General features: G+C 33.9%; 1 protein-coding gene across 3 annotated transcripts in view; it reads right to left on the bottom strand.

The window, feature by feature from the left end:
- Window positions 1–27,500, bottom strand: part of LOC106870527 (BAI1-associated protein 3) — a 1,021,331-nt gene that overhangs the window by 217,802 nt on the left and 776,029 nt on the right. For all 3 annotated transcript variants that reach the window (XM_052968680.2, XM_089354166.1, XM_052968681.2), the window contains one exon: window positions 17,125–17,290. In XM_052968680.2, coding sequence (XP_052824640.1) covers window positions 17,125–17,290 — 166 coding nt within the window. The remainder of the gene's footprint in view (window positions 1–17,124; window positions 17,291–27,500) is intronic.

The raw sequence follows: 27,500 nt of genomic DNA, 5'->3' as shown, positions 1-27,500 counted from the left end.
TGCCCATACTTTTATGTGTGACTGTGTGTGCATATATATATATATATATATATATATATATATATATATATATATATATATATATATATATATATATATATATATATATATATATATATATATATATACAAGAATAAGGGCAGAGAATCGTCAATTAATAATAGAATTAATAATTAACAATTCTGCCAAGTAGTTCAGTATGAAAAAAACCTTTATCGGTAAGACTATTTATCATTATAAATATACAGGGATTAGCAATTGAGTTGCTTCTCCAACATACTGAAAATTTAGAAATAGCAGTCAAAGAACTACTAATTCCAAACTACAAATTTTCTCTAAAGTGGATGGCGATATTTATGGCACACATATATACCTAGTGTATTCAAGTATGTTTCTAGTTTCGGACGACATCGAGGAGCGTTCAATTTGTACTATATTCAAGTAATTCTTAATCATAACCCGGCCGAAAAATGTAGGAAATTGAGTTACATGCACCAAACTGTCGTGTACATTAACAGACGGAACACCAGGTCATATTTTTTGAGCAAAATGCGTGCTGGTAAGGAAAACGATTCATATAGGTTTAAGGAAACAGTTCAGTGAAAATTACAGTTACCTTTTGCTCAGTTTGGATGGCATGGACGGAAAACATCCATTGTTTATTTAGAATAGGTAAAACTCATTCACCTGATACGAACTACACAAACAAAAGAGTTGAGCGTTCACAAAATCGGCGCCACAAAACGTTTGGCTTTCACAATACCATTACGTATGTCGGAAGAAAGACAAAAGGTGATGCTCCCTAGCTAAACATTGTGGTAAACTATACAAATATATGTACATAAGCATGCCCAAGAACACACGTAAACACATTTGCATATGTTGGTGTACATCGTATACCTCTGCATATTACCTTTATAAAGAAGAACAATGATATTCCAGATTCATCATTCTAAACGCTATATCATTGCTGTATCTGAATTTACTCATTCTAATACTTCTCTCTACGTCTGTATTCGACTACGGACTACAGAAACATAAGCATTCCATTGCTTTGAACTTCATTATGCAAGAGAAATAAGATCTAATGTTAGAGTGACTGTATGATTACCGGCTACCTTTATATATCAATAAATATTCGTAATGTATTCATACTCATCAAAAAAAAAAAAAAAAAAAAATCGGGCCCTCCGCAACTGTGTTACACTACTGCAAAATGAAGGATGCCCTGTCATTTGTACTTGAAATGATGGCTGAAAAATACAGATTGCTCCGCAAGCAACCGAAGGTAGCGAAAAATAACACAAATCTTTTAGAAATAAATATTTATTTATCCTGTGTCCACCAATTCGGTGTTAAGTGCTCAATGGTTGTAGTTATGTGTGATTACTAAAACAATTTCTTTAGGTGAGTAGTCCGGCAATATAGAAATGAAAAATTTATAAAGACATCGAAATATTATTAATAATTGTGATTTGAATGGTTTGATTGATAGCTGAAAAACAACTTGAATAGTCGTATTACAATCACCTATTCAATTGTTTTAGTCAGCAGATGTAATATTTTTCTCTATTTAGATGCACGAAAGTGTGATATTTTCCTGTCTTCAGCATCAAATGAGTAAATGACATGAAAAGGAAGAAAACGGATATTAATGAGGTTTTTGTCTTGGTGGATAACAAAAGGTGTTATCGTTTTGTTATATGGCAATATATAGGAAGTAAGATATTTTAGGCAGCTGTAAATCTCAACAGATGTGTCAATTCCAAATTCGGTCCAAAAATTACATTTTGATGCTATAATTTCCCGAAAGATAAAGATCACAACTATCTATACAATACAAATATATATTCTATATGGTTTAATCGTTTTTAAAACTTTTATTCCTTAAAATCCAGTCATATATGGAGAATGTGGGAAGGCGTTGCCTCTTTCTGCGTATCTGAATGTATATATATATATATATATATATATATATATATATAGTCAATTTAAACAAGAACAAACAAGAAAAAACATGAAAAAAAAACGCGAAAAAACAACGCGAGGACGTGGAAAAAGTACAGTGTTATTGGACGCTCAGGAAAGGAAAGAAAGGAAAGAGGATTTTAACGTTTCGATCGGAGATCTTCGTCAGAAATATAGGAAACGTCCAAAGAGGGGAAGACGGAGAAAGGAAATCGCCAAATTTGCACGAAGCATTTTTCAATGGAATTTTCAAGAACCGTTACATATGCTGATACTAATATAGTTGCTTAAAATTTAAAATATAGACATATTGCCATTCATCGTTAGATTTAGTACAAGGGTAGTGTTTCTTAGTACTTAAAACCAGAATAATGCCAAATATATATATATGTATTGAAGATAGATGCTCATATACAGTGACCATCAAACAGAATATACTCACCGCATCCTTCGTAGTAGCACCAATTGTATGAATATTTGCAACATAATGCATTTGACGTATTCAGGAAGATTTTCATTAACACAAATATTTCATTAACAATAATCCCTTTTCTGGCTCCTGTGTATTTTACGTATATGATATATAAAAAACAATATCTTGCTTACTTACATAGGAATAATTGAGTGTATCAGTTACTTTCGAAGATTGCACGAATGTGTGACGCATTTGCTAATGGTCTTCTCTCAACCAATAAATTCTTGATACTTGAAGATGTTTCCAAATATAGAGAAATATATTGCTTCTATATTTTCATGGGACTTATCTATTTCAGTCATTTAAAAAATCGGTAACGTGAAATACAGAAATATGACTGGCAAGGCTTCAGGTTATAATAGTATAAACACTATGTTATGAATTGAGTATATTTTCTTCCTTTGACACCACAAACATAAATCAATATATATTATGGCTTATGTATACATGTATACATATCTGCATGCATGCATACATACATACATACATACATACATACATACATACATACATACATACATGTACGCATATATCGCACTTTATCGTCGCGGAAGAAAGCAATCTACTGCGAATTTCAAACTCAGATATCCGGAAGAAACAAAAATTAAAAAAAAAAAACAAAAAAAAAAAAACAGTGACATGAATTTCTTGGCAAAGCGAGCAAACGGAAGGGAAATTATTCCTGAAATTTCAATTTAAAAATAGTTTACCGAATATATGTGTGCAAAATATATAAAATTATCTCTTCCTTTCCGTTTATCGACACAGGCTACGTAAATAAGTCACCTATCCAGGCATAAGATATATTAATGGAGGGAGACATAGAACTAAGAATTAAAATATACAGAAGGAAAGAGGCAATTTCTGCATATCTGCCAGTGTCTCACTCTTACACACTCTCATTCTCTCCTTCGGAACACGATCATATATACATATATATATATATATATATATATATATATATATATATATATGATGCACTCTTCCGTTATTGGTGGAATCAGCAAAAAAAAAAACCCCTCTGTCCATTGAATGATACATATACCTTGCTGTATACAGGATTTAATTTTGAGCTACTATTAGATTCATGGTGTGAAAACACAATGGTCGGACAAGCTTGTATTGTGTGCTGTGTTTTTCCAAGCTATCCTCCATGCTCAAATATACAACATGCCTGGTTTTTGAGGAAAAAGAAAAGAAGACTCTGAAAAAGGACACTGATCTTCCCCCCACCCCCCAAAAGGAAAAGTAAGTAGGAAATTAAGGCAAATGAAAAAGTGAAACAAAAAAGAGTAAAATTAAGAGTTGCTTTCCTTGGCGACACACTTGCTAAGAATGGAAATGGTTGGTGTAAATTCATCCAATGGAAGGAAGGGAAAATTTGACGAGGTTTCAAGGTTAATCCGGTGAGGGTGGTGTTTTCTTGTTCAATAAGAAAAACTTGTTCTTTTGCTTACATGTATAATAAAAAAAAATCAGGGCAAGATATTTGGAGGTGAGTAGAGTTCTTGGATTTAGAAAAGGATTAGAAATTGGCTAATTAAAGCTTGCGTCTCTTTCATCCATCAATGTTTGGCGCAGAGCGACAGTTCTACGATAACCATTTAATGGTGTGTGAACAGGTACGGCTAGTTGACTTTCTGACTTTCTTTTTATACACGTGTCAGAAGGAAGATTGGTGGCTAGCATGTGATTTTATCGAAAGTCACTTCTGCATACACCAATGTTCTTTTTCTCTTGAATTTTGTGTTTCTGTTATTTTGGAGTACTGATCTGAATTCAGTTTTATGAAACATGAGCTCTAAGACACACAAGTATACAGATATACATGCACACATACGTACACACATGCTCTCTCTCTCTCTCTCTCTCTCTCTCACTCTCTCTCTCTCTCTCTCTCTCTCTCTCTCTCTCACTCTCTCTCTCTCTCTCTCTCTCTCTCTCTTTATTCCCCCCCCCTCTCTATTTCTATCACACACACACACACACACACATACACGATGGACTTCTTTCAGTTTTCGTCGATCAGATTCGCTCATAAGGATTTGGTCAGCCCGGGGCCATAGTAAAAGATACGATGGGCTTCTTTTAGTTTCTGTCGACCACATTTGCTCACAAGGATTTGCTCAGGCTGGGGCTATAGAAAAAGAAACTTGCCTAATATTCCACATCGTGAAACTAATTCGTGGAATATGTACTTGCAGAGCAAACTTCTCACCACACAGCAACGCCTGCGTCTATAGATTTATAAATTGTGTTTTATGCGAAGTTATTTATAAAAGCAGAATAATATTAAACTGAAGGCTTTAGAAATACGTTTTAGGAGAAAACTTATTTGCTAAATGCTCAGTCTCATCAGATAGCCTGATGACAGTTAGTAAGCCGAAAGTTCATGTCACTGTCAGCATTACACCTTATATGTTTGTGAGTTTGTTTGTGTGTGCGCGTGTGTGAGTGTGTACGTGTGTGAGTGTACGTATGTACGTATATATTAATTATTCTTTGACAAGAATAGCATTGACAGCCGCTTTGAGATTTCGGCCAGCTAAGCCATCGACTGACTGTGATGCAGTCAAGTTACTCTTGGCTTTGCTATTCAATATTATACTTGTTACCCAACAAAAGTATGAAGTAACCTTTCAGATCAATGTAAAATTCAGTTCTATATTTAAGAGATGAGGAATTATTTACATTATTTACATTATTTACATTTGACGGATATTTATCCTCATCTTGTTTGTTGTTAACACAACGTTTCGGCTGATATACCCTCCAGCCTTCGTCAGGTGTCTTGGGGAAATTTCGAACCTGGGTTCTCATTCCTAACGATGTTACTATTATTATATTGTTATTATTATTATTCCTATTATTAATCAGGTCGCTGCCGTGAATCGAACTCGGAACCTTGGGGTTAGTAGCCCGCGCTCTTAACCACTACACCAACGCTAGGTTCGAAATTTCCCCAAGACACCTGACGAAGGCTGGAGGGTATATCAGCCGAAACGTTGTGTTAACAAACAAACAAGATGAGGATAAATATCCGTCAAATGTAAATAATGTAAATAATGCAATGTAAAATTGTTTTTAATATAACTGAACACAAAAAAAAAAACTTGCATTTCTCCCCTGCAGTGAATTTACCTTTAGAAAATGAAATATGTCACAAACATATATTAACTAACCTAAAGTTCGCCAATGCCTAAATACTGTTTGGTGCTGGTACTGCTGAATTTATCTCGACCAGGCGATCCAAAAGCGCAAATTAATCGATGCTGTTGACTGCGCTTTAGTTAAAGCTGCGACTAAAAATCTGCCCAGAGTTACCTGTCTTCGGTATTTCCCATTGATAACGTTTAAAGAGTTAGAAACGCCGCGTCTGGGAATCAGATAGGAGGAAGTACTGGGTAGATATGGTATTTTTACATATTTAACAATAAGAAAGAATATTTTCACCACGGTAACTGGAGTGACTTTGCTTTTAGAAGTTGAAAAATGTCAGAAACATATTTTAACTAACCTAAATTGTACGCACACACACACACACACACACACGCACAGAGGCACACCTCGGGCCAACTGAAGCCTTGTGAGTATATTTGGTAGAGGGAAGCTGAAGAAGCCTGTCATGTATATGTGTATGCGTGTGTGTATGTTATTGTGATTGTGTTTGTCACCACGACGGCCTGACAATCGGTGTCGGTGCGTTTACGCCCTAGTGGGTTAACGGTTAAGCAAAACAGACCGATATAATTAAGTATCAGGATTATGAAAATATTAAGTATAGGGGTCCATTTGTTCCACTAAAATTCTTGAAGGCGATGACTAGCACAGCCGGGGTCTGGTGACTGAAACAAGATGTGAGCAATATATAGGTGCAGGAGTGGCTGTGTGGTAAGTAGTTTGCTTATCAACCACATGGTTCAGGGTTCAGTCCCACTGCGTGGCACCGTGGGCAACTGTTTTCCACTATAGCCCCGGGCCGACCAAAGCCTTGTGAGTGGATTTGGTAGATGGAAACTGAAAGAAGCCCGTCGTGTATATATATATATATATATATATATATATATATATATATATATATATATATATATACATATGTGTGTGTGTGTGTGTATTTTTGTGTGGTCTGTGTTTGTCCCACCACATCACTTGACAACCGATGCTGGTGTGTTTACGTCCCCGTAACTTAGCGGCTCGGCAAAAGACACCGATAGAATAAGTACTAACTATTTCATGACTACAATATTTTGTACTTTTAAAGCAGCGAGCTGGTAGATTCGTTAGCAGGCCGGGCAAATTGCTTGGCAGCATTTCGTCCTTATTTACGTTTTGAGTTCAAATTCCGCCGTGGTCAACTTGGCATTTCATTCTTCTCGAACGGTAAAATATGCAACAACTGAAAACTGGTGTTGATGTAAGCACATTACGTCTTCACCTGAAATTGCAGGTCTTGTGCCAAAATTTGAAATCAATATTTCGTAAATTTAAACTATTTAAACTTCATGCATATTGAATGGGACTTAACTGTCATGAAATTATAGTATATATAAATCCTAAAAACAAGGAAATGTGAATAGCAATAAAAGAAGTATATTTTCTATCATACATGGTATTTCAAACCATCTTCTAATTCTACAATGAAATGGCGTCTAATTGTGGACACGCGCGCGCTGACAAACAACACGCACACACACTGCATCTATATGTGAACGTATGTGTTTGTGCATGAGCACATAAACGTGACTTAGTTGTGTACTAGTACCAAATCGAAGACGAGAGAGAAAATGTACGTGTGGGTTTGTGTGTTTGTGCGTTTGTGTGTGTGCGTGTGTGTGTGTGTGTGTGTGTGTGTGTGTGTGTGAGAGAGAGAGAGAGAGAGAGAGAGAGAGAGAGAAAAGAGAGAGGGAGAGAAAGATTAAAGAAAGACTAAGAAAATCTAAGAGAAAGTAAAGCGGATTTGAGATGAAAACTGGTTTGTATCCAAACAAGGATTTTCATCCAAATGTTACTCCTTAACAAATTCCGGTATTTCTATGACAACAATGTTTCTAGACAAATATCAACGCTTATAGAATTTAATACATATTACACACTACATGCACACACATATACAAATACATACACACACTCGTATATATATAATCATATATATATATATATATATATATATATATATATATATACTCATACACACAAGGTTTATATTCATATATATATATATATATATATATATATATATATATATATATATATGACAATTAGTTGCACACAAATATGTGTGCGTGTGTGCGTGTATTTCGTTCATCCTTGCCTTCAAATTCTACCGAGGGTGACATTGCTGTTTATATTTTCGAGGTCAATAAACTAAATATCAGTTAAATAATGACGTCGAAGTAATCGACACACCCCTGCCGTGAAATTGCTGGTCTTGTGACAAAATTTCAAACCAATATACAAGGATGATGATATGGATATATATATATATGCATATATATATATATACATACTAATATTATGTATATGTTTATATATATATATATGTGTGTGTGTGTGTGTGTGTGTGTGTGTGTGTGTGTGTGTGTGTGTATACTAGGACACGAGTTTAGTTGATAGCACACGGAAAAAAAAAACGAGGAAAAAAATAACTTCGAGGTGAGGGGGATATTCCTAGCCACACCCCCTCCTATTTCGGTATATTAGATACAATTATTTGATAGCACAAGAAAAAGAAATCCGAGGAAAATACATTATTTCTCACCGAAATCGAGTTGGGTGTTGTTAAACTATAAATTTAAACTACATCTCAACTGCACGTTTGAAAAATATTCTAGCAAAAATCGGAAAGAAATTTAACTAGGTCCCAAACATATATGCGTGTATGTCTGTTAGTATAGCTGCAAGTCTGTGTTGTAAGCTCCTATTAGAATATGTTGTTTTATGTAAAAGCACATTTCACTATTTATTTTGAAATATTCCTACATTATTCGTTCGCTGCAATAACTATTGTTTGCTCATTTATGTTTTATCCATCCTCAACCTACATTGGGTTTTTCTGCACTTATTTCAGAACATTTAATTATGGAAACAAATAATATACTTTGTAGCGTACGCACACGCAAACGAATATTGTGTATCTGGATGTGAAGGTGTGATTATTTGAATGGAACATAGTCTTGTCAACTCTATAAGAACGAAACATCAAGTCAACCACGATATGATATAAAATCGAGAATTAAGAAGACGTAATGAACTGGCGTGGAATCTTGTCTTACGCTTCTAAGAACCAACAGCTATTATCAGATTGTAAAATAAAAATTATCCACATGCCAGATTCAGCACTTTTCATCTAAGATAACATCTCATTTAGGCGTGCAATATTTAAAATATATATAACAGAGAGACACGAAGTATCATCTCGGCAGAGTCCTAGAAAAATGTTGGCTTTGTTGTACCTTGTCAGCGACAAAATTTTTCTGCTATGGGAAAGAGTGAATAATGCCCTGAAATTATGAGTGATCAATATCTTAATGGCATATTTCAATGAAAACATTTCGCAACAGCACCTACATTTCTCTATACATGTCTTAAAAAGGCCATTTATGTGAGTTTCAATATTCTTTCTGATATAACGAAAGGAATTCTATTTTAAAGCAATTACGGATAATTTAATTTTCTACCGAAATTTCTATTGTAATATCAAACTCCGAAGTATTTTCAACATGGTTCTGCTCTTAATTGGCTTATTGTTCGATCAGAGATTTACGACTGCTTAAGAGTGCAATTCATCTATGTTAGATGTTAATGAGGACATTGTGAAACATGTCGGGTACACACAAGATGATAAAAGCGGAACACTTTAGCTTTTAACGTTTTAAATGTTTATTTTTATGTTTAGCTACAATTTTGAAGTTAGTGTGTGAGTGCGTATGTGTGTGCGTGTATATATATATATATATATATATGCGCAGAATCGGCTGTGTGGCTTGTAGCTTGCTTACCAGCCACATGGTTCCGGGTTCAGTCCCATTGGACAAATGTCTTCTACTATAGTCTCGGGCCGACGAAAGCCTTGTGAGTGGATTTGGTAGCCAGAATCTGCGTTATGTTTGAAAGAATATTCAAACTAAAAAGAAAAAAAAAAGCTGTATGATACATGGTTAGATGGTTAGAGAATTTTCCGGACTGCATATTTAGCGTTGTCATTCATATATATATATATATATATATATGTGTGTGTGTGTGTGTGTGTGTGTGTATGGTCATTTCATCTATACCCTTCTCACTGACCTCTATGTCGTCATTTCATTAGTCTATACCCCTCTCATTTTCCCTATTTGTCTCCGATGGCGAAGTATCCAATACTCTGGGATATCCCAGAAAGAGTTGTTAGACTTTGAATTTCTCCAATAATAATAATGACTTGAGATGTTTGTCTTGCCTTAACGTTTGTTGTCCTCTTTAACAGCGTACCTCGTCGTTTAGATCATCTGTGAACTAAACCCTCATATTATATATATAATCCCCCCTACATATATATATATATATATATATATATATATATATATATATATATATATATATATATATATATATATATATATATATATATATGAGCCCATCGGATAAATCTCACAATTTCATTACTGCTGTCATTTGTGGAACACGACTGTCACTACATAAACCTGATGTTGATTATCGATTGAAAGCACTTGTTTTTCTCAATATTGTAAAATTGTAAAAATTGCAAATAATTTAATAATTATAAGGGTGTATATTTACTTCTGTTATGTCTGTGTATATAAAATCTAATTGTAATTGGTGCCTGCCAAGCGACTGCAAGAAGTCTTCTTCTTTGGAGAGTACTGTTGTTTAACTTGCTGTTAGACATGATCAGACAAAACTTACCCCTCAAAACGCTTTTTTAATCACTGCTATCATACCTTCCTTGTTTTTATTTCTTTTTAGTACCACACTAAACGATATTGTCTTCCTATTCTTAAATCGTAGATGTGATTTGACTGAGATTCAACTGCTTTTTCTTTGAGATGAATCAGGCACGTGGATGCTTTCTACTTAATTTGATATGATAGCTGTTGTATATTTCTAGCATATGTAAAATATGATCTACTTCATGTTGAATATAAATTTAGACAGTATCGTAAGTAATAAATAATCCTTATGTTTCTCATCCTACCATTAATCACTTTAATACTCAAATCATCATCAGCATTTTCGGCTTAGTATTTTATGGAACCAAGCTTAAATTCTCATGATTCTTTCCTCTACGTTTCATCATGGTAGCCATAATCTCTAGTCATAATGGAAATGGTAAAAGTGCAACCTGTACGGCGTAAGCAGTAAATGTATACATACTAATAACAGGCTAGAGGCAGATGGGGGATTGCTGTAGTACATAGCTTTTACTGTATTTTGTAAATATAAAGCCAGATAGTCTCTGGATGGGGAGTATGCATTCTATGTTGTTGCCCTACACATACAATATAATTGGATGGTCACAGCTGGAAGGACTTTGAGTGTAGATTTGTACGGTCGTTGATAATCTTGTACTAAACGATAGCAGCTAGACAGACGAATGAACGTGGAAGTTTTTGCGAGCTGGTTTGTCTTACTGGAAATAGAAACTAAATAAGATTGAAATTACATCCTACCTATTTACAAAATATAGGCACACTTGATAAGGTCCTGTCGTCATTATGTCTGGGTACAAAAAAATTAGGACAATCGTGACGTGCATATGTTGATTGGTCAGCACGATCAAGATAAGCCTGGGTTACACAACAATAGGAAACAAAACTAGTGACTAGGTGTCTAACTGCTTATGCATTAGTAATTTCGATTGTACGATTAAACTAACAAAACGACAAGCAGCAATTGTTTTTTCCTAGTATATTCATCTGACTATCCTTATCAGCTGTACAATAACTTCGAAAATCCACATATATTTATAATTAGATATCTTCTTAATATATCTTTTAAGGGAAATATAATGAATTCCATGGAATACAAAAGGCCTTTTGCCCCATCACTATCAGAGAGTAGGCATTGATTTGTTTAAGTGCATATAACTTGAGGGTGCCGTAAAAGTGACTGATAGAATAAATACCAGCTTTCAAAAATAAGTACTGGAGTCGATTTGTTCGACTAAACCCTTCCAAACAGTAACCCAGCGGGACTACCGTCTAATGGCTGACACACGGAAAGGCTGTATAAAGAGAAAGCAAAATTTGCTGCGTCAAAAAAATAATTATATATTTTCAGGTTAAAGCATCATTCTCTTCTTATATGCTAATGGCAATAATATATGCAGTATTTGTAGAATACCAAGACGCAAGCGAAATAGTGTAGTCACATGAACTAATAAAATCAGACAACACACACACACACACTCGCGCGCACGCACATACGACAGAAGTTGGCCATCATTTTTTAAACGTAATTTCTAAAAGTATCTGTTCACATTTTCAATATTATATTTATTTACTTCAATGATTTTATTCCTTCACTCTTTCACTCTCCATATCTCATTCTAATTTCAGCTCATATTTTCTCTTTTCCTCCAGTTTTGCATTTCACTCGCTTACTCAATCTACAAAATCTATTAAAGAATTCTATTTTGTTATCAAACTCAATACACAACTGTCAGTTCAGTTTTAAACAGAAAATTATTGGTGCTTAGACTTATAAATATTCAGTCACATACAGTGAGCACATTATATATAGATACGTATATATATATATATGTATATATATGCATATATATACACACACATATATATACATATATTTTACATGAATATCCATATACTTACACACACAAATGCACATATATACTTGAGCTAAAACGTGTGTATACACATGTGCATGCATACACACGTCTATGTATCTACCTATCGACCAATTTATCTGTCCATCTATCTGTGTACATACACGTGTATATATGTATATGTATATATATATATATATATATATATATATATATATATATATATATATATATATATATATATATATATATATATATATATATATATATATATATGTTATATATACAGACAGACAGGCACACACACACACATATATATTCAAAAGCAGGTACACAAATACTCAAGATATACAAAATTTAAACAATGCACACGAATACACACACACACAGATAGATAGATACATAGATAGATAAACAGATTGAGAGATAGATAGATAAACGAATAATACACATAAATATATGTACACGCACCGATTCATGTATATGAAGATGCATATATATATTATATAAACATGTATGTGTGTGTATGTGAATATGTATATAAATGTACATAAACAACAACGCATATATGTGTTAAGGTACATAAATATCATCAGCATCCATCCAGCCATATGTACGTATGTGTATATATGTAATTACATATCTACCTATACATATATTTCGCCTGGACATAACAGTCCTATCGCCAATTGTTCGGTGACGGTCTTGCAAAATCGGTTCATGAATTTTCGTGATGTTTTCATTCGTTCGCGAGATCGATGTCCGTCGAGAACGAGGCTGATGTTCAAGCGGAATGTGACCAATCCTAAAGCGAGGAAACCATTCGTAAATGTATGTTTTCCTCATGGCAGACTCCTAGTAAGCTGTTTGAAGCATGACAACTATTTCGACCGCCGTCCCCCCCCACCACCAACAGAAAACAGAATTTAACGGAAGCACGCTGTCCCTTCGTTTCAGCTACGGCAAAAATTGACGAACAGGGGAGAAGCACTGCAAAACAAAGATGCATCTCGTGGCAGTATGATAGCAACACACGACGCCGTTACTTTCGGATACCCTTCGAATACACACAGACATACACACACATATGTATACAGCTATATGCATTCACATATATATATACATATACATACATATATATACATATATATACACACACACACACACACACACACACACATATATATATATATATATATATATATATATATATATATATATATATATATATATATATATATATATATACATATATATATGTATACACACACATATGTATATATGTATATAAGTATATATACATATATATACATATTTATATATAAATATACACACACAAACACATATATATATGTGTGCGTCGGTGCTTTCTGAAATTATATATCAAAAGATATATTTCATTTCTTGCAAATTCCGCGGTTCTTCAGTAAACAGTAATGTTTTAAGTCAGAATGATATATGATATGCAACGTTGTCCATTTCGTAACAAATTAGGACATAGAATGCTTCAGGTGTTTAGAAGTACTTCAGCATTATATAATCTAATCGTCTATTCGAAGTGCTTCCGCACAATTTCCACTCGTCCCATTTTGTGTCGACGCGATGCTTGCAAGCCAGTTCAACGGTAGATTTATGCACCCTCTCACTGTTCTCGCACCGTACCCACGGCAAAATCAATTACCCATTCTTTTAAAGATGTTAAGATCAAATCCATCTATTTCTAAGTACATAGAACGCATAGAATATTGAATCCTAAGCAGCGATTGGACGCTAACATGCGTTCCTGGGTTACACACAAGTGTTTCATTACTTCGACGGGAAAAAATAAGTAAACGATCAGTGTTCTATTTTGTCGGAGAGATTCATCTCGTCGATTAAATGTTAGGTGAACTAGATATAAACAAGATATAAACAAGATATAAATATTGTTTATATCTTGTTCACCTATATTTTGTCATACGAGAAATGATTTAGAAAATACTTGCTCTTAACAATCCTAAATTATATATAATTTTTAGTACGACTATTTTACAATCAAATATTTATATATACAGACTTCCTTTTAAACGAGGTTTAGTCGGCGATGTCTCGTTGTCACGAATGTTGTTTGCAGTCGGGACCTCCCAGTTTGGCGAAATCGAACTGATCGATGTTTAAGATCTTGCTGATGTTCAAAATGGTATACGCAACAGTCATCAATTATACAGCAGAGAAATTGGAATGCATCATTATATTTATGTCTTTCTGAAAGGTATTAGACAAATCAGTAGAGTGTGCTGTAATCAAGCAGAACTGTAACCAACCGGATTGCAGACAGCTTTTACACTACGGCACTCATTATATTTATTTATAGCAGAACGTTAATGACTTTCTGAGATAAACATTTTTTTGTATTGCGTTCATAGAATAAAGATTGCTTAAGACGATTGTCTCCTTTCATTTTGTAGAGTTTTCTGCATATTCTAGCGACATAAACGATTTTATTTTTAACCACAAGAAGGCAGTAAGCTGGCACAACCTTTCGCACGCCGGACAAAACGCTTAGCTGCATTCCGTCTGTCTTTATGCTCAGAGTTCAAATTCCGCCGTGAATGAATTAGCATTTCATTCTCTCGGGTTCAATAAACAAGCAGTTTTTTTTTTAACAATGGGATCAATGTAATCAACTAAACCCATCCCTCGAAAGAGCCGGCCTTTCTTATTAAGGCGGTGAACTGGCAAAATCATTTGCACGCCGGAGAAAATGCTTAGCGGCATTTCGTCCATTTCTTACGTTCTGAGTTCAAATCTTACCGTGGTGAACTTCGTATTTTCATCCTTTTGGGCACGATGAAATAAATACCAGTTAAGCACTGGAGTTTGTGTAATCTACGTACTCCGCCTCTAAAATTGATGGTCTTGTGCCAAAACTTGAAACCAGTATAAGTCGGTGAGTTGGCAGAATCGTTAGCACATCAGGATGAAATGCTTAGCGTCGTTCTCAGTTCAAATTTTGCCGAAGCCGACTTTGCCTTTCATTCTGTCGGGGGTTGATAATACAAGTACCAGTTGAACATGGGTTTCATGTATTCCACTATATCTATTCCTCAAAATGATTGGTTTTGTGTCAAAATAATAATAATAATAATAATAATAATAATAATAATAATAATAATAATAATAATAATAATGAGAAAGATGATGAGAATAATAATAATACTAATGAACCACAACTATTAACATTGCTGTTGAATTATGGATCTATGGACTCTCATTTCCTTTCAAACTTCATTATATTGCATTATAACTCTAAATAAGTATACAAATGAAGAGGATATTTATTTTCGAATATTTTAGTTTTACACAACAAAACACACTCACAAACAAATACACATACACACACACACACGTACATATTCAAATACACGTACATACACACTCATGCATATGCAGATATACATACATGTATATATTTCATTTAAGTATATGACAATGATTAATTTCTTCATATATCATTTACTTATTGAAGAAATGGCAAATGTTTATGCATCTATTTATATAATCTAGCTGTATGTAACTTTAATTCAGTTACGAACTATTTCAGAAATGCATTTACACAATGAAGTCAATAGACTTTACTTCATAAAAATATTCATTAAACATTAATTTGTGATGGAACACAGACGAAGATGGATGCCTAAAATATGCATGATTTATGTATGTATGTACATAAGTACGTACGTATGTATGTATGTTTGTATGTATGTATGTATGTATGTATGTATGAATGTATTTATGTATGTATATATAGGGAACATGTATAAAGAAAGTTTCTTATATTCTTATATGGCAGCGTATACACGTATACATATAAGTAGGAAAGACATTTGTGAGATTTATAAAATCGGTATACAAATCAACGTCGATGATGTAACAATGAAGATTTTGAAATAACTTGTGGCTGTGTAGTAAGCAACATGCTTCGCAGCCACATGAATCCGGGTTCAGTACCACTGCGTGGCACCATGGGCAAGTGTCTTCTGCTATAGCCCAAGGCCGACCAAAATATTGGGAGTGGATTTGGCATACGGAAACTAAGAGCGATGCTCATCATGTATATGTATTAGAGGTATATATATATATATATATATATATATATATATATATTAGAGGAAAAAGGACAAAAAACCCAGGCAGGACGAGTATTTCAGGTTATTTAGAGAATTTAATTAGAGTAAGGTGATATATATATAATATAATTTATATAAATAAGGATAAGATCGTTATTTAAAATACCGATCTTATCAAGGGTGGCCAGCATGGGAATAAAAACCTCAAAAGGTAATAATTATTATTAAAATTATAATTAAGGGTATCTAAGAGATACCACCATACTTGAAATAGCAGCCAAAACTTGACTCTAAAACCACATGTCGTTTTAGAGTCAAATTTTGGCTGCTGTTTTAAGCCTGGTGGTATCTCTTAGATATACTTAATTATAATTCTAATAATAATTATATATATATATAAATATGTGTGAGTGTGTGTATGTGTGTGTGTGTGTATGAATGTATGTTATATGTGTCTCTGTGTGTGTGTTTACTCCATCACCACCGCTTGACAACCGGTGCTGGTATGTGTACGTCCTCGTAACCAAGCGGTTCAGTAAAAGACACATATAAAATAAGTACTGCGGTTGATATATTCGACTAAAACTCTTTGAAGACTATGCCTTAGCATGGCTGCAGTCTAATGGCTGAAGCAAGCAAAAGATAAAAGAAAGAAACTAAGCAATAAATATTTTTAGTCCCTCACTTCTGGATTTTAATTGATTAATATATCGATAGATTGATAGATAGATAGAATGGCATATCGTCTGAAATGCTAATTACATTTAGTTTGTATGAATTTCACTTACTTTGGCTGGGATATTAACGCAACCCAGGAAGTCATCAACACTGCCACTGCTTCCTTTTCGAGCTGATTGTGCGACTTGTTTGAAGAATCGTCCAAGACCCTTGAATCCAGATACCTCATTTAATTTTTTAGCTGCTTCAAACACAGAATATTCTTCGTCGTGGTCCCTAAGTAGAAATAAAAATGACGGAAAAATATAATTAGGGAAAGGATTATTGAATGCATGAAAAAAAAACACATGTAATGAAATCCTGGACTGTATAGGATTGAAATGTTATTATTAGGACAACAGTCACTGTAATACCTTGTTTCACAGGAACATCTCAATAATCTTGCTTCTTTAAAACACATGGTTTCGTTCAGAACGCCGTTGGTTCGTCAGATGTGGTGTATCGACTAAATTTGATATCTTCAGTGCCGAATAATCCGGACGCTCTGGGCTATACAGAAAAGTTTTGATCACTGATTTATGCGAAAGCTAGACAAGTTAAAATTAAATTGATATACGCTCTTGAAATAGCTTTAGATTAAACTACAATTTTGTATAACATATTTATTGTGTATCCAAACGTGGACCGGCACTAGCTATAATATTTTCTCTCAGTCAGAAATCTCTGAAAGACACTTGTGTGTTAAACATAAAGTGCGGCTTCACACTTCTATACACTTTATGAAGAGTTTACGAAAAAATATTTTAATGTAAGGCCCTTTTTTTGAAACGCATTTATGAAAGTCAGCTTTATGAGATCAGAACTCAAACCATCATTTTGAAATACCAAAGTATCGATTTTGGCTAAGGGATTCCTGATATAGAATTTCTAAGCCGAAGTAGGAAGAATATTTTTTTTAATACATTCGGCCGTACATTGTAACTTACGAAGCTTGAAATATTTTCGTTTCCTTGCTGTTGATTTGGGATTATTCCAAATGCACATTTTACTAAACTTAAGGGATGGCGATAGTCAAAATAACTTTGTTTCTATTATTACATGTCTCTCATAACCCTTATAAGTGAATGAACGAATATTTAACTTGCCTTACTACAATGTCAGTTGTTATGTGGTTACACCAGAAATGCTTAGTTTATTACTGCTAAATCAGTGACATTAACATTTCCTGAAAGCAATACAGATTAATTTTTGTTTAAGCTTCCCTCTTTTAAATTTCTCATTTAATGAAAATCTACGGAAATTCCTGTCATGAGAAAAAGCGCCAGAGGTAGTTTGTAAGCTCTCAAAATGTGTAAAAATACGTTTTGTATATTTTAGAAGAAAGAATCCTGTGTATTAAAACGGATACTTTTGTTGATTGCTAAAATTTAAAGTACCCTCACTAATCTACTGTTATACATTATTTTATTTTTCAGAACTTCTTTAACGTTTAATAATATAATGCGATCCATTGCCGTTGGCATGCAAAGTAACACGTTAATTTTCATAGCTGTGAATTCTAATGAATCCGTGTTACCTTCCCTGCTAGATAAGAAATTTATAATGTCACATTAACCTTTACCGTTTCAAGGGATATCGAATATTAAACAGATGGATAATGCTATACCTTAAAAAGTTTAACACTGAGCTGTAAAACTGTGAACCTAAATAAATTTCAACAAAAGTTAGATGTTCTAATACCTACATAAAAAACAACTTGTCCCTTCTTATTTTAACAATGTTCTCAAAGAAATCAAAGCAGATAAGACTCCATAACAATCAAATGGTTCGTGGACAAATTATTTCAAGAAACATCAAATACCCCATCGATACAATGTATATATATAGAGATTGGACAAATATAAGGATGTTGCATCTATGTGTATATTTGATAATATATGGAGGATATAATGCGGCCCGCTGGTGTTATGCACATATATATAAGTTTATAAAACTATACCCTCACCTACAACCACTTATGATCATACATACGTAGACATAAATGTACACTACGCACGAAATATATTTAGACAGAGATTTCGATGTTGAAATCATCGATTGATAATTTTTTTCCTTAGACACTCATCTTTGTCTGTAACTATAGAAACCTCTTAAGTCTAATTATATCCTACCTGATTCATTACTTACTAACTGAACTACAGGCAGATATTACGAATTATGTTATACTATCTGGATTAAAGATAAAAGCCTTGAGAATGATGTAAACATTTACGGCTGTATCTGTACAAAATAAATTATAGCGATGACTGCAATCATTGGCAACTGGCTTTGTTGTTGTTTTGTTATAAGACTAATTATATCCTACTTACTGTATATCGTTTCTCAGTGGTGTTGAGCAAAGATGCTCAACTCCGTGTGAAACGAGTTTCGACCCAATTTTTCGTAATCTCATAGGAAATAATTTCCATTAATGTTCTCTATTAATAAACATAATGCATATCCTTCATTTGGGACCTGGAGTCGTTGTACAAAATCAAATGATTCTCTTAGACATCAGTATTTATATATGCAAAAGATAAAGATAGTCACATGTAAATTCTTTGATTACATAGGTTACAATATGCTTTTAAACACTATGCTCAAAATGGTGTGCAATAAAATTAACATTTTTAATATAATCCCTTTTGTCTGTTAATATGCTTCGGATAGGATATAAGTGCTAGTATATGAGGTGTCTTCCCAGCATATATTTATTGTGGCCGTTGGATCATCAAGATGCCTTTAAAATGTAAGTAGGTGTAAGAAGTGGAAGCGCAATGGCCCAGTGGTTAGGGCAGCGGACTCGTGGTCATAGGATCGTGGTTTCGATTCCCAGACCGGGCGTTGTGAGTGTTTATTGAGCGAAACCACCTAAAGCTCCTCGAGGCTCCGGCAGGGGATGGTGGCGAACCCTGCTGTACACTTTCACCACAACTTTCTTTCACTCTTTCTTCCTGTTTCTGTTGTACCTGTAAATCGAAGGGCCAGCCTTGTCACACTGTGTCACGCTGAATATCCCCGAGAACTACGTTAAGGGTACACGTGTCTGTGGAGTGCTCAGCTACTTGCACGTTAATTTCACGAGCAGGCTGTTCCCTTGTTCGGATCAACTGGAATCCTCGACGTCATAAGCGACGGAGTGCCAACAGGTGTAAGAAAAATTTTCAACCACAATCTTGTAGATACAGAAAATTCAAAGACACGCATTAGCCGATTAATTGTCCCTGGGAATTGATATTCTATTTTTTTGTAACGGAAAAGATGAAAAAAATTGACCTCACACAGATTTGGACACAGAATATCAGAACAGGAAGTATATACTGGTGCACTTTTTAGCACACACACACACACACACACACACACACACACACACACACACACACACACACACACACGCACACACACACACACATACACACACAGAGGTTTGATGTAAATATGTACTGACAAAGAATTAAGTCCGGAAAAAACCGAATCGAGCGGTCCCTACTGATGAGGCTACGGAATTAACCGAAACTGACCGAGCAGTATGAGAATTCTCGACCGGTGTTTTCGGACTATTACAGTCACTGTCAGTACATATCTATACAATTATATGCATTAACTACAGCTTTGGAGATTTTTAGCTCTTATTTCTAGCAATGTAGGTGTTCTAACACACTAGTCATATGTAGTTTTCCTTTTTGGTTAAACATTGCACACTGTTTTCTATATTAAGTTAATGTATACACATTAGCGATTCGCTAAAACACCCATGGTCTTTTTTATGGGGAATACATATGTACTGACACAGAAGCAAGTCCGGCATAAGGCCGGGTCGAGTGGTCACTACTGATGAAACTAGGGAATTAGCCGAAACTGACCGATCAGTATAAGGAATTTTCGACCGCTGCCTTCAGGCGATTATGGTCCCTGTCAGCACATATGTACACAGTTATATGCTTTAACTACAGCATTAGAAAATTTTAGCACTTATTTCAAGCAATATAAGTGTTCTAATTCCCTAGACATACTTAAGTGACAATTATTGTTTTCCTTCTTTACACACACACACACACACACACGTAATTAGTAAGGGATTTCTCCGAACGCTTACCAGTTTACTCACAGGTAGGTATTCAAAATAGGTTATTCAATGGTTAATATATAAATCCAAAAATAATTCTCATGAATTGAGAATTTAGAGATATATTCCGTTGGATAATTCTAAATATATTGCCATAACCTTATAGAAAGGTTGAAAATTTCAGCAGTTACTAATCAATGTAGTTGAAACACGTGTAGGCCTATGTAAAGCTGTATATATAAAAAGCAATTAAAGGTAATGTTATGCTACATCGTAATAATTATTGATATGGTTATTATTATTGATATGCTCTTTTAGTATTTATTCTTTTACACTTTTCATCAATATCACTGCAGCCATGCTTGAGCACTGCCTTTAGTCGACCAAATCAACCCCATGACTTATTCTTTGTAAGCATAGTACTTATTCAATCGGTCTCCTTTGTGAACCGTTAAGTTTCGGGGACATAAACACACACACATTGGTTGCCATGCGATGGTGGGGGAAAACAGTAACAAAGGCACACATACATAAATAGGTATATATATATATATATATATATATATATATATATATATATATATATATATGATGGGCTTCTTTCAGTTTCCCTCTACCAAATCTAGTCACAGGTCTTTAGTCGGCACGAGGCTTATAGTAGAAAACACTTGCAAAACGTACCACGCAGTGGAACTAAACCCGGAACCATGTGGTTGAGAAGAACGGTTGTTATCACATAGCCATATATATATATATATATATATATATATATATATATATATATATATATATATATGTATATATATATATATATATATATAAATGGATTTGTGTGCTTGTAATGTTCAGTAAACTTGTGTGCATGTAATTTTCTATTAGCCTGACAATACACACACACAAATCCATACATATACACACATGCATACCTACACACACACAGACACATGCACACCTCTAACTCATATCCATATAATATATCTCACAGAATTTAGCAATGTTTCCTTTTCCGAGTTCGATAAAATTAAATTCCAGTGAAATAATGAAAACTCTTTACACGGTTAATATGATTTTTTTTTTCTTGTTGAAATGAGGTTTCTTCAAGTAACACAACAACAGCTATGATTTCCTCGCGACATTCCTTTTAATGCTGTTTGCTTTGTGAAAAATATAGCCCGCAATGCTTAGAATATTTTGAAAGTTATACACCACAACGTCTACAATATTTACAAATTATACTGTATAGTAGTAAGAAGAATGGGCTTGTGTAACATTAGCTTTGGAGCAAGATCACAGAAGAGAAATGTATTAAAAATGAGTAATAGATACATAAATGATAAATTCCACTACAGCAGAATTTGTACCCGGATCCTGTAGAGTTTCATTGTATATATATACATCATTATACATCATTGTAATCTGAACCACTACTATTTACACAAATATTTTCTATCTATTTATAGATTATTGATTTCTTGTGGGCGTAATTGATTTTGTATAGCAACACAAGGTTCTAAATTTACATGTGGAGAGAAATGAGAAGGAATATATTACACTCATTAATGGAGTACATTAAGGCAAGGGATCCCAAGGAAGATGAATAAAATTGGGTTAAGAAATCGTTTCACAGAATATTTAAAGGATTTTTTTTCTACAACACTTATAAATAATGTACGTTAAGTCGGATATTATCACTCCATACCAAAAACACGAAAAAAGAAAAAAATTAAAGGAGAAATGAAAAAAAAACAGTTGCCAACAGATATATCCTTAAATAGAGATTAGTACGGACTATGATTTTCTGCATATTTCCCTCTCTTTCTCTCTCTCTTTCACACACACACACACATATAAGCACATAAACTCTCCCTCTCTCTCTCATACATAACTCTTCCTCTGTCTCACACACACTCACTTTCTCTCCCTCGATATATATATATATATATATATATATATATAGATATATATTATCGCTATGTGTACACATGGTTAACTGCTACTTTAGCTACCCCGAACAATGAAAAGCAAAATTGACCTTGATGATATTGGAATATAATTGTATTTTATTTACCTTTTACCTACGTACCTACTTACCTACCTACCTACCTACTTACCTACCTACCTACCTACTTATGGGCATGGTAAAAGACAGTTGCCCAAGGTGCCATGCAGTGGGACTGAACCCAGAACCATGTGACTGGTAAGCAAGCTACTTACAAACAGCCACTCCTGCGCATATATATATATATATATATATATATATATATATATATATATATATATATATATATATATATATATATATATATATATATATATATATATATATATATATATATATATATATATATATATATATATATATATATATATATATATATATATATATATATATATATACAATTAAACCTTGGGAGAGGCATTATGCCGGTAATAAACACACGCACTGGTTCAGTCCTTTATTAATTTATATAGTTTTTTGTTAAATTATTTCATTGCACTCTTGCAATCTCTTCAGTAACTTGTCTCTCCACTTCCATTTATTTTGAATATATGATCTGGCGTTGTTTTGGCGTTGTTTCGAAACTGTTTGGTATGAGCATGTGAGTGTGTGCAAGCTCGTATGTGTGCACGCTCATATGTGTGCACGCACTTATGTGTTCGTGCTTATATGTAAGTATGTGCGTCCATATGGGTGTTTGTAACAATTTCGTTTATATCAGATCAGATAGAGACTTTTTAATTAATTTATTTACGTTCATATTCCGCATCATATGTGTGAACAACACATGCAACCACGGGCAATTGTAAGGCCCTCATCTACGTGTATTTGGTGTTTAAAATTGGTTGCGTTTCAGTTATGAGGACCGACTCCTGTATTTGTCGCAAAGATGCGTCACCGGGGTGTCTAGACAGGATTTCTATGTTAATTCTGTCCAGTACACCACCATGTTGTTCTTTGGCATGCTGGTAGAGCACCGAGGTTTGTTTTTGATTATTATAGTCCCTCCAATGTTCGTTTACACGCTCAGCCAAACTTCTTGCCGTCTCACCTATGTATGTGGTGTTTCTGTTTTTACACTCACCATCCATACAGTTTATTTTGTAGACTACATTTCTGGCTTTGCAGTTGGCACCAGGACTATTTTTGCACACAATGCAACTCTCCTCAACACACCTTGTTCTTCTGAAGGGATATGTTTTACATATTATTGATCTAATTGATCTCCCTGGTTTTTCTATAACATTTATCCTCAACTTGGTACTTTTGAGGATTTTTCGAAATCTGCGGGCCAGTTCTCCGTGTGGCGTGGCGTCCACAAACATTACTCCCTGGAACTTGTCGGTATTGTACCACGTGGTCTTTTTGTTTGTTTTGTTACTAATCCTTTGTAGTCTATTCCACTGTTTGTTACGGTATCTAGGTTGTGTTCCATTTGTATCTTTGACAACAATCTCCTCAAATTTCTTGTTAGCTCCTCTGTATACCCGGATTCTATCTTTCTGGCTGTATCCCGAAAATTGCATGCGATGCATGAAGTCTTGAATATGTTTTTGCCCCTCCCATGGACCGCACAGGGGGGATATGTTTTTCATTATTCTAACCAAATCGGCTACTAATATATTGATTTTCACACTGTGTGATAGAGCCGAATTCTTATGGATAACATACTTTGAAGATATAGGTTTCATATAATGTGAGTGGAGGATTTGAACTTTGTCATTAATTGTTTCTAGCCAAAGTTCTGTGTCAAGTACTGGGAGTCTCATGTTTAGGTGTCTTGTTGGGTAATCTATTGTTACTTTGATGCTCTGGTGTATTGTATTAGCTATATTCTGGATGTTTTCCATCACGATCTTCTCGTTCTCTTCAGTCTGAATGTTTGATGGTGTTTTGACTACGATGTTAATGTCATCCACATATCTCCCGTATAGTTTGAGTGTTATTGAGTGTTCTTCGAGAGTTGTTTTCAGCTTTTTGTCCCACCAGGTCATGAATAGGCTTGCCAGATCATATATTCAAAATAAATGGAAGTGGAGAGACAAGTTACTGAAGAGATTGCAAGAGTGCAATGAAATAATTTAACAAAAAACTATATAAATTAATAAAGGACTGAACCAGTGCGTGTGTTTATTACCGGCATAATGCCTCTCCCAAGGTTTAATTGTATTTCTTTCAACACACGTATCCACATCAAGAATCTTGCACACGAAATACACATACGATATATATATATATATATATATATATATATATATATATATATATATATATATATATGTACTGAGAGAGAGAGAGAGAGAGAGAGAGAGAGAGAGAGAGAGAGAGAGAGAGAGAGAGATTGAAATGGTGCAAAATATGTAAAAGAATATAAACAAAATGTGACTAACCAAAATCACTAAAAGCCATCTCAAGAAATATTCAGAGTAAATATACATTTTTGTACATAGTGTGAACGTCATTACGCTATACCGAGGAAATGAACATCTCTGGCTGGAGTAGCTAATATTGCCACAGTTATTTACAGTTAGCAACACAAAGCTTACTGTAGCAAGCTGTAGGATTACTTCATAATTACTGAATATTTAGCTGGTGGTAAATCTATTCCCAAGAATCTAATGTATGGAAGAAAAAGTCAATTCAGTGCAAGGGAAGATCGAAAATCAGGGAATCAGTTCTTGATCTGCGAAGGCAAAATGTAATCGAAAGGAAGTATCAATGAAAGATAATGTACTTGCTTCCCGATAAAGGGAAATTATCAACCTTTTGAGACCAGTGGCCTGATTGGAAAGAGTTTAAATATACTACAAATTCCTCGCCTTTCCTTTTGGATACTACGTTCACACAAGTGTAAAGTTATCTACGACTCAACAAGTGTATTTCTTTCGTTTACTAACGGCATTTTTAACAGTAGTATAACAGTGCTGTGTCTGAGTCTTCAGGTGATTTTATGATTTTTGCCGCTGTATTTTTTGGTTTTTCCTAAATTACTGGGCAGGCCTGACTTTGGAGTCACTTCTTCATATGTCTCTCAGTTGTTACCGACGCTTCATTTTGTGGGTGTGTAGTACTACATTATCTGATGTATAATTTTCTTGTATTTTCAAAGCATTAAGATATGATTTGAAAGATATTTGGATGCTAATTTGAGCAGATCGTGTGTCCATGTAGCAGCCCATATTTTATATTTATTATTTCCGAAATGCTTATATTATATTCATAAATATTTTATTAAATATATTGCGAAACATAATTCAATAGAAAACTTGTTATGTAACTATTTGCTAAAAACAAAAGAAAAATTGATGAAAAAAATTTTCCTAGTAAAAGTAGTACTTAATATTATGACATTTATGGTAAAAAAAGCAGGAAATATATGCAAACGCTGTATGTAGAGCTTATGTATATGAAATTCCAAATTTGAAACAATTATATTGTTCATCTTTTAAAGTAACAAGGTCCCTGAACACCTATGTAAGCTGCCAATTACGCCCAATTTTACGAAGTATTATTTCATTTTTTTAGTTGTAGAAAAATCCAGAAAGAACAAGTGTTGCAGAAATAGAAAGAACGAGTAAGTGCTAGTCTGATTTCCAGCAGAAATTAATATCTACAATTGATTTATATCAGAAGAGATCTTAAGGGAAAACGAACGTTAGGGAACTTCATTTGCCAACGCATATAATTTTGAACTTTTTCCTAATAAAGCATAAGAAAGATACTTTTACATGTTCCAGGTTTCTTAGCTGAAGGAAATATATACCAAAATTACATAGTTGATTCTTATTGTATCAAAAAGCACATTTATCTCATTTCTTAACACTACGAAATGTTCTACGTGATTTATGTATGAGCTAATTAAGTCTTCTTGCCTCAATGTTGAGTTCAAATACACTAGGAATAGACTTCAATTTTCGTCAATTTTTGATAAATTGCCTTTCCCTCTCCATTTATAAAAGTGATTTCACACTCAAGATAAGAATCATTATTAAATATTTTTAGAGAATATAAAATACAAATGATGTTCCAAATTAGACGCCCATCTAAGCAGAATCAGTATTAGTTTGACATCGAATTCGTGATGGGAAAATAAGTTCACTACACTTATCACTGTAATTTTACTGTATAATAATTCCTTTGAATGATTTATACGGTAACTGCATTTGATATGTAGCTACGAAATGAATCTAAGCAGATATGATTCTGTTTCAGCTGTCAACTATTATTTCACTTGACAGTGGAATTGGATAAATAGTAAAATCAATAGAAAGTTCTTGAATTATTGAAATATTCGATGGAAGACCAGAGGGAATTAAGGACAATTGCTAATGAAATGCATAAATGCAGACAAGAGGCGAGAATTGTAGACTTTTCTAATAATT

Source organism: Octopus bimaculoides, chromosome 6 (assembly GCF_046866305.1).
Source record: "Octopus bimaculoides isolate indiv1 chromosome 6, ASM4686630v1, whole genome shotgun sequence".
Classification (NCBI taxonomy): Eukaryota; Metazoa; Mollusca; class Cephalopoda; order Octopoda; family Octopodidae; genus Octopus; species Octopus bimaculoides.
The sequence above is the reverse complement of the archived record's forward strand: the minus strand, read 5'-3'. Positions and strand labels throughout refer to the sequence as shown.